At 40.2% G+C, this 8,991-nt stretch overlaps 1 protein-coding gene across 1 annotated transcript; it reads right to left on the bottom strand.

Annotated features, from left to right (window-relative positions):
- Positions 1 to 307: 307 nt before the first annotated feature.
- On the bottom strand, positions 308 to 8,586 carry CDX4 (caudal type homeobox 4). Its single transcript, XM_002763816.4, has 3 exons — positions 7,889 to 8,586; positions 1,802 to 1,947; positions 308 to 1,098 (listed from the first exon to the last, which is right to left on the bottom strand). The coding sequence occupies exons 1-3, from the start codon at positions 8,388 to 8,390 to the stop codon at positions 892 to 894; spliced, it is 855 nt and encodes a 284-aa protein (XP_002763862.1). The 5' UTR covers positions 8,391 to 8,586; the 3' UTR covers positions 308 to 891.
- Positions 8,587 to 8,991: the final 405 nt, after the last annotated feature.

Genomic DNA, 8,991 nt, shown 5'->3' with positions numbered 1-8,991 from the left:
CTACTTGGACTATAAACCAGTAAACTACATTGACATAACATGATGTGGGTAAGATTGAACAGGTTGAAAGGTGATGGCAGGTACGGGTTACATTTTCACTGTCTTATGCTTATGTAAGTCTGACTGGAATGGAAATGGAGAGACAGAAGTGGGGGTAGAGTTTATTCTATGAGTTGGAGATGTGCCTTGCTAATGACTCAACCAAACTGGCCTATTTTATTTTAGTCTGATTTTATTGTTTTGACAAGATTTTAAAAGGACACTGTAAATTGAAAGTTCTGAGATAATGGATTCCAGACAAATATGATTGAGGACCAAAATTGTCTTTTTTATTTGTTATTCTTGTTAAGCAGTGACAATGGAATCAGAATCACCTTCTGATAATTTTAAAAACGTTTATCTTGTTATAAAATTTGTTAGTTTTTGAATTAAACACTTGAAAAGGTACCTAAAGACTGATAAACTTTAGTTTACCTTCTTTTCACTACCTAAAGATAGCATAAAAGAAAACACCTAACATCAAATAACAAACACGAGTACACATACACAAATGTGTTTCTGGCAAAATTGTCTTTTATAGTCTATTCATAAACAAGTTTCTGGAATTGCAAGCAGAGTTGCAAGGGCCTGTGATTCTAGCTTTTAATTTTATAGCTTACCACTAAGCTTCCTGAGTGACTGACATATAGCACAGCACATGACAGGAGTTTTCTGGGAATAGTTTCTAAAAGTAAGAGTCCCCTAAATTATCTTCAACCCATTGTGCATTCATCTGTTCCAAATGCTGCTTTACAGGGGAATTACACCCTGTTCCAACTCCCCTGCAGATAGCTCAGAGACCCAAAAGGCACCACACAAAAAAGAGCACTTTAAATTTCTCTTTGCTTTCTTTCATTCAGAGACTATAACCTGCTGTATCTCAATAGGTTGAAATCCACGAACAGCAGATGGTGTGGTGAAAAAAGTGTTAGGCAGTTCTCGAGGACTGATGGAGCCAGAGTCACTTTGCACCGAGCCTCCACTACTCTCAAACTGGGAGATTTTCTTTTTGATCATCTTTCTCTCCTTGGCTCTGCGATTCTGAAACCAGATTTTCACCTGAAACACAATGGGGCAACATACTGAATGCAGTTAACTTAGTGATTTCTGATATTGTACAAAGACTTTAGCATTTACAAAGCCCTTTCATATGCATCACTTCATTTGAGCCCCATGTTGACCTTGTGAAGTATGCCCACTTAACAAGTTAAAAAAAAAGCTTGAGATTCAGAGAGGGCAACTACCTTGCATGAAATGAAACTGAGATCCAAGTCTAGGGCTACTAACTGTGAATGCAATAATCTTTATATTATAACTTACCTACATCCTATGTTGCACAGGTAGAAATAAATGAGGCTAGAATGACAGATGCTGAGGAGTGCTGATAAGAGGGAGATATTTGAATAGCAAAAGTAACTATAATCAGCCATTTCTATGTTTTATTAAAGTTTTACTAATGAGAAATTTCCTATTAATAAAATAAGATAGAAAATTTATCTTCCTAGTAGTATACTATTACTAATAGGAAGTTTGTCCCCCTGTTAGTAAAATATTAATGACATATGAATGAATGAACAAGGGTGATTAAATATTATATAACTCTTGCTGGAGACAGATGAGTGTGATAGCAATGTGCTTTCACAAGTGGTTGGGATGCAAGGTACTTAGGATAAGGCAATGCATTAAAGGACTTTACAATTCTAGAATTCTGATTCTACTGAAATGGACTGTATAGTACATGTTGGATATACTTCTGGTGTACCTGTCTCTCAGAAAGGCCCAGGTTAATTGCCAGCTCTGATTTCCTCCGGGTGGTGATATATCTATTGCAGTGGAATTCCTTTTCCAGCTCCAATCTTTGATGATCCGTATAAACTATCCGATATTTTTCTTTTGTCCTGGTTTTACCTGTTAGGGGAGAAAGCATTGATTGAATTTAATCTTTTTCCATTTCTTGGAGATTGTTTTGGTTAAAGAAATCATAGCCACTCTTGCCACCCTCATCTTTACTTTAAAATATAAAGTAAGTATATATGCGAATCAAATATTTATAAAAGTCAATTTCTCCATTAAATACATTCTCATCTGTGGCTATGATAGCAATATCTGTCTGTCTACCACCTATAGACATAGACGTATATCTACATATCTATATCTCTCTTTATATATGAAACCAACATCCCTTTAATTAATATTTCTCCTAAAATGATCAGTCAAATCACAATCATACCATCTTGGCCTATTTTTGTAGCAGAGCATTTAAAATGCTTAAACACTTTAACCCATGGCTTTTATAACTTCCCACTTACATATGAGATTAATACTGGCAGTAGTAATAACATCCATTATACAGGTATTTACCATTACATTTGATGCAGTCTTTTCATATCGTTCCTATTAAACCTCTTACCTACCTTCTGGAATTATGCAGAACATGTCTTGTCTCCATTTTACAGATAGGAAACATGAAGCACAGTTAGGTTAAATGACTTTGTGCTAGAGAACTGAGGAGTGGGGACCCAAATACTTATCTTTGACTCTTATTTAAGTATGCTAACTAAATGTTATTTCAAGTTCAAATATGCTGGGAAGCATAATAATGGCCCAAGAGTGGAAAACACTTGTAGGATCCTGACACTACACTTACGTAATTTCTTAGAGTTTGGTTTGGTTAGTAATTTTAAAAGAAAACATTAATTGTCTTTGAGGAGATTCTGTTTCAGAAAACCTAATTACCTATTAGAAAAAATAGTTTTTATGTAGTCTTAATTTTTACCAAGAGGATCGTGAATGGGGGAAGGAGGAGGTATTGACTTAAGCAGAATAAAGTGAGTATTCCATGCCCTTTGAAAGGATATACAAACATTTGCTTTGTGTTACATTTAACTAATTTCTCATGTCCTCCTTCAAATAGAGTTTTATTCCTCCTTACAAATTTTCCAAAGGTACTTAGGAAGTTTCCTTTTCTTTTTAGTGTCTCTCCCCCCTCCAGGATCTTCCTCTTTTTCTCTATGGCTTTTAAAAACTTCTTCTGATCTTCCTAGTTGTTTTTGATGTGATTTTTGGGAGGCGATCTGTAGGACAAAGACTTCTTTAAAGCAGTTCCCTAAACTCCATTGAGGTGTTAAGATGTGGCACAGGCCTAACAAAAGAGTTACATAGCATCAGATCCCGTTCTGAACCCTCTTTACATTCAGAAACATCAGCCAATTGGTTCAGAATTTACAAGTCCTAAACAAATGTCAAATACCCTTTCATCTCCAGAAAAGGAATAAAAGGGCATGAATGAAGAAATAAGATAAGCGATATATTTTAGGATTAAACTAAATGGCTAACTAAACAATGAACTGAACAAAATCTCCTTTCCCTGCCCTTAGAAAAGAAAAATGATGTGCGCCGTTCAGTTAACCTACCTTAAACTCCTAAATTTTGAGCTGGTTTTCTGAATCTATGCAAAAACCCGGAAGCCAGAAGTCTATCTTTTGGCGTGTTGCAAAGATAAACTGTGTAGTTAGAGAAAAATTAAAACTTGGAGATTTATTTCCAGAGCCTCGAATCTTGAGATCTAAATGTATCTTTGAAATGATGGTTTCTAAAACCCTTCCTAATCTTAAAGTGAGTGAGTGTTTAAATTATAACTTGAGGCAGACTGGTTAAAATTTCAACTTGTCTTTATCCATGTTGCATGCTCTTTGATAATCAATAAATATAACCAGACTTCAATAACTCTGGAAAGGTTGTGGTCCTTCCCCACCCCCATTGGTCATAAATTCCCCTCTTGCAGTTTCTTTTGAAGACAATAAAGTTAAGACCGGGCCCCTTTATTTGCCATAAAAAATCCTACCCTTTCCGGCAATATAACCCCTGAAGAAAGAAGGAATAAGGAAGAGCCTGGCTGCATATCAAAGCCATGTGAAGTGTTAAAAAGAGTCTGTTGCCAAAATCTGACAGATAAGACCTAAAACTCCAAGAAGATACAGATGAGAGGAAAAAAACCAACTGCACAGTTTACAAATATATATACATTTGAATTTCCTGGTGCTTCTTTTGTGTCCCTCTCCTCAAACTGTCTCTCCCAATCCCCTTGCCTCTTCTTAAATGATGAAACCAGATAAAGTGATGAAATCAGAATAAATGACGAAGGGGATTTGGATATTTTCTGGTAAAACATAATGTCCATATTTCCATACCCAAGCACTAAAAAACAGCACTAACAGAACTTTTATTGTTCAAGTTGTTCTCTTCTTCCCAGAGACTATGACATTTCTGAGGGTGATGGGCTCCATTTTCAACCATTATTGAGTTTCTTTAGGAAATTAATACTATGGAAGATGTATTTGCCTTCTTCTCAAATACTAAGAAAAACTTCTGTAGTTTAAGATGGAAAGAGTCCTTCCCATCCTCCCAACCACATTATCTCCAAAGAATTCACCAGCAAATGTCATCATATATGATGACTTATCACCCTAAATAAAATTAAAATGGTGTTCATTTGAAAGACTGGCTGCAAAAGTGCTGCTAGGCAGAAAGTCACTCACCAAACACAGAGGTGATGATGATGATAGCAGTGGGTGTAAAGATTACGGAAATGAATATTCTTCTGTAGGGAGTACTGTCTAATTGACCCCACTTCGATGACTTTTCCTCTTATGGTAATATTTCACTGTTTTTAGCTAAAAGTTGCATCCAAATTTATTTTGAAAAAAGTTGTCCAGTGAAATAAGCAAAACCAAGGAAGACAATGGTAAGTCTCAAGAATTATGAAGCAACTCGTTTTATGAAGCATCCTAATTGAATGATGCCTTTTAAGTATAAATTCCTTCATGTTGTCCAGTGGCTTTAAACAATCAATCAGAATCAGAATCAATCACAATTACTTCCTCCTCTCTCCCTCTTTTCCACTTCTAACAAGAAAGCCTCTCTCCAGTCTGCTTAGGTTATCACTTTGCCAATGTTTAAAATGTGAAAGTGCATGATAATATTTAACTTTCCATAGAAACTTTTCTGTCAAATTTCTTTTTACATAATCTTTAAAGCTAGATGTGTATAAAAAGAGACCACTTAGGGAACTAAGTGGAAATAAACGTGTTTACTTTTAAATCAGATCACCTAAGGAACAGTCATTTACTATATGTCAGCCTCTTTGCTCTCATTAGAAAATAACATGCTATAATGGTTACTATGAAATATTTTCTGATTGTCCACTAATACATGTATTTTTCTTTTTTTATGTTTATTTAAACCATTTTTTCAGTAATGGAAATAACTTTCATTTGACTGTCTTAAGCAAAGAAGGGTTACTTCCATATTGAAGTTGATCTTTTCGTCTTAGTCCTAAACCATGTGTTGTCCCACAGTACTAAAGAGTGAAGTGAAAAATTTAGGAGAATCTGACTCATTCATTCATTAAGCAAATATTTAAGACCCACTATGTGCTAAGCATATAAATGGGTGCATTTTGGTCCTGAGTGGGTGGTCTAGTGAGGTGATCAGCTTAATTTTTTTCGTGCAGTTTATAAACTGACGTCCATGAAAGGGCTTCAATGGATCCATGAAGCTCCTGAAATTATGTAACAAATTACTTGTGTTTGTGTGTGTGTTGCTGTGCCCCCCCACCCCCATCCCCGTCTAAGATTAAAGCAGAATGGCCACTTCTCCCGCCCTGGCTCCCAGCAGTCCCCCACTGGCTTGCAGGTTAGGCTGCAATCACGATCGCTGTGCCTTCCAGCGCGCTGCCGCAGACCTGCATTCAGCCCCTATGCTTGAGAGACGCCTGCCTAGATAGTTATGAGGGCTTTAGCCTTTTATTAGTGCTGGAACTGACTCGTTTGCGTGCCCGGTGGGTGTGAGGGTTAGGTATCCTATTATGTGCCAGGTCGGTGCATTTTTCTAGGGAGATAACCAAAGTTTTTCATTATATTCTTAATTTGTTGCTAAATATGCACCTTAGACTATAAGAATAGAGCAAAAGGGCTAATTTACACTTATAAGACATTAAAAGTAAACAAAGTTTTAATTTAATGAAGCCTTATTTACAGAATAGACTGCCAAGAATCGAAAAGGTTCCAATATCAGTCCATTTTAAACTTCTCATAGAAATTGGAGAGAAAATCTTGTGAAGGGGCATTGTAAAGTCAGGTTTGAGGGTTTAACTAACGATGAAGATGCAAGAGACTAAGGAGCTTCTTTCAAAACATTTTCTGGCATTAGGATTACCCAAGAGAGAGACTCAGGCTAATAAAAGCAAATGTAAATGGAAGATCTTTAAGCAGATAAAACTGTTATATTTTCCCACATAAACAGAAAATTCAAGAGGTAATCTCTTTTATCTCATCCATTTACTCTCTTGTTCTCTCTTGCAAACTCCATGCCAGTAACTTTCCTCTTGATGTGTTTCAAAACATAATCCTAGACTGCCAGAAACTACTTTTCTAGCTTTTATGTCTTTTGATGATTGTTAGGGTTTAGTGAGTGGATGTTAATTACAACCCCGAGATGAGATGCAATAAAAACTCTGGGAGTGCCCCACCCTAACATCTTTTTCTATCCTACTTAGTCACAGACTCACTCATAGTTTTTAAAAAACGCGGATTTACTCTTGCAAATGCTTTAAAGCCAAGTATTTGAACTCTGCTTTTACCTTGGGATTGCTACTCTAGTGATGTTCTAATACACAGAACTTCCTTTTCCTTGCTAAAAGTTCTCCTAATGGTAAAAATTGGTAACTTCCCACCCTCCTGCTTTTGCTTTTTGGAGGAAACAAAAAGTGCAGAACCGAGAACAGAAGCATAATCATTGTGGACAAATGCTATTGAAATGCCATTTCCTCCCCAGAGGGATGAAAGTACTAGAGTCGAATTTTACTAATTTTCTCTAAACACAGAGAGCGAGGATTGGAATAATAGGAATGTGATAAAAGAACGACAGCTGAAAACAAACATTCCTCCCTCCGCCCGGGTCTAAGATAAAAGCAAAGGACCACTTCCCCCGCCCTGGCTCCCGGCTCCCAGCAGTCTGGTTTATTGGTTAGGCTGCGATCACGATAGTTGTGCCTTCCCGCGCGCTGCCGCAGACTTGCATTCAGCCCCTACGCCTAAAAGACGCCCGCCTGGATAGTTATGAGGGCTTTAGCCTTTCATTAGTGCTAGAGCTGATTCGTTTGCGTGTCCGGCGGGTGTGAGGGTTAGGTACCGTATTATGTGCCAGGTCAGTGTTGTAGCCTTCTCACCTGCCTCAACACTTGGGTTAGAAGAAAGGACGTTGTAAGCTGGCAATGGATTTGAGGCCAATTTGCCTCTGCCAATTTGTAGGAAAGAAGCTGGAACTTCCCTGAGAGACCAGGGTGACGAGGCTGCTTTGCCATCGGGGACTTCGTGGCTAAACTGGAGGGTCTGTTGCCAGCCAAGCACTGTGAACCTATATTGAGCATCACCAGCTTTAAGGGAGGGGAGGGGGAAGACAGCCCGCCCAGATAGGTAAGGGTTTGGAAGTGGAACCATCAAGCTGTCCTCTGGCTTCATTCACCTGTTGAGCTTTCCCATGCATCTGTTTTCCCATGTGGGCAACTACAGGGTTGGATCCCGATCCTTGTGGCCCAACATACCCATTGTCCACTCACTCGCTTTCTTCATGGAGCAGCGAAAGGCGAAAAGCACTCGCTGCACTCCATAAGTGAGTTTTGAGCCCAGGCGAACACACGAGCGATACCTAATAGGCCAGCCAGCCACATAGGGTTCTCTTCAGCTAAGCTCTCTTAGGAGAGGCCTGAGAAGCAGGATGGCAGGCCGAGCAAGCAAAATAGCGAAGGGAAGGAAGGAAAAGTGTATGGGCATTGCAATTGATTACTCACCCGTCACCTGCACTGTCTTGCGCATCCATGCATAGGGGCTGTGGTGGCTCCTGCTGGGGGAACTGGCGTTGGTGGCGCCTGCGTCTGTGGGTGCAAGTGACCCGCCAGCCGAGCCTGGTAGACTGCTGCAGCTAGTTCCCCCGCCCGAAGGGGCCAAATTGCTGTAGTCGGGAGAGCAGAAAGCGGTTGGGCTCGAGGTCAGGTCGTTCACCGGCACTGTTCCCATTGTACTAGACGGCCCAGGATACACGCTCCAGTCTTCTCGCGGGGTACTGTAGGGTGAGCCCCAGGCTCCCAGAGTTGACCCATGAGGATCTATGCTGGACATATGAGGATACCCCATGTAGTGTGAGAAAGCCGATGCCGCAGGGAAATTGGAGGCTGGCATTAGACTCCCACCGTCCCCCATGCCGCCTGCCTCAGCTGTGCCGCTGCCCCCAGGGCTCCTGAGAGTACCCGGGTACATGCCTGCTTCTTTCTCCAAAGGGCAGCTTCCATACATCGTGGCTTGCGTAGAAGGCGCTCCCTAAACCATCCTGAGGTCCCTGTAAGGCCTCAACTCGATTTTGAGATAATAAAGAAGAAGCAGATAATAAATTTATCAATATGTAGTCGTGCCGCAAGCTCCTCTGACCTCTCAGACTACTCCATCCTACGTTTCCAGGTGACTGGTAGCCCTGTATAGATAGGCCACCAATAGCTGGGCTGACGTCAAGGGGCTTCAGGCTTTTACATAGCATTTGCATTCAAATGAAGGGCCATTTCGAACTTTCACAGCAACTTGTTCACCCTCTCCCCAAGCTCCCAGGCCTTTCTGTCTCATCTTTCTTGATTCTGTCCATCTTGTTCCCATAGCATCAATATTATGCTTTTGGGGACAGGAACACTCCTCCAGCGGTTTCTGATCAGCTCCCCTCAAAGTCAGATAGAGACCTGAAGAAGCCGGGCAAAGTTCCGCTCTCTGGAATTCAGTCCTTACACTGCGGCCTCCTCCCTTTCACCGATCTTCCTGCTTCCAACATGCATCTGCAGCCTCCTTCTGCCCAAATTCCCTCGCAGAGGTTTACCACATGGCACAGGCCCAGGATGCCAATGAGAAGGAC

This window comes from Callithrix jacchus, chromosome X (genome assembly GCF_049354715.1).
Source record: "Callithrix jacchus isolate 240 chromosome X, calJac240_pri, whole genome shotgun sequence".
Taxonomy (NCBI): Eukaryota; Metazoa; Chordata; class Mammalia; order Primates; family Cebidae; genus Callithrix; species Callithrix jacchus.
This window is presented reverse-complemented; position numbering and strand designations above follow the sequence as displayed.

Coding starts and splice junctions, on each gene's coding strand:
- CDX4 (XM_002763816.4), bottom strand. CDS start 8,390: ATGTATGGAAGCTGCCCTTTGGAGAAAGAAGCAGGCATGTACCCGGGT. Junction 1,948..7,888: donor CAAGACAGTGCAGGTGACGG/GTGAGTAATCAA, acceptor CTCCCCTAACAG/GTAAAACCAGGACAAAAGAA. Junction 1,099..1,801: donor TGGGCCTTTCTGAGAGACAG/GTACACCAGAAG, acceptor ATTGTGTTTCAG/GTGAAAATCTGGTTTCAGAA.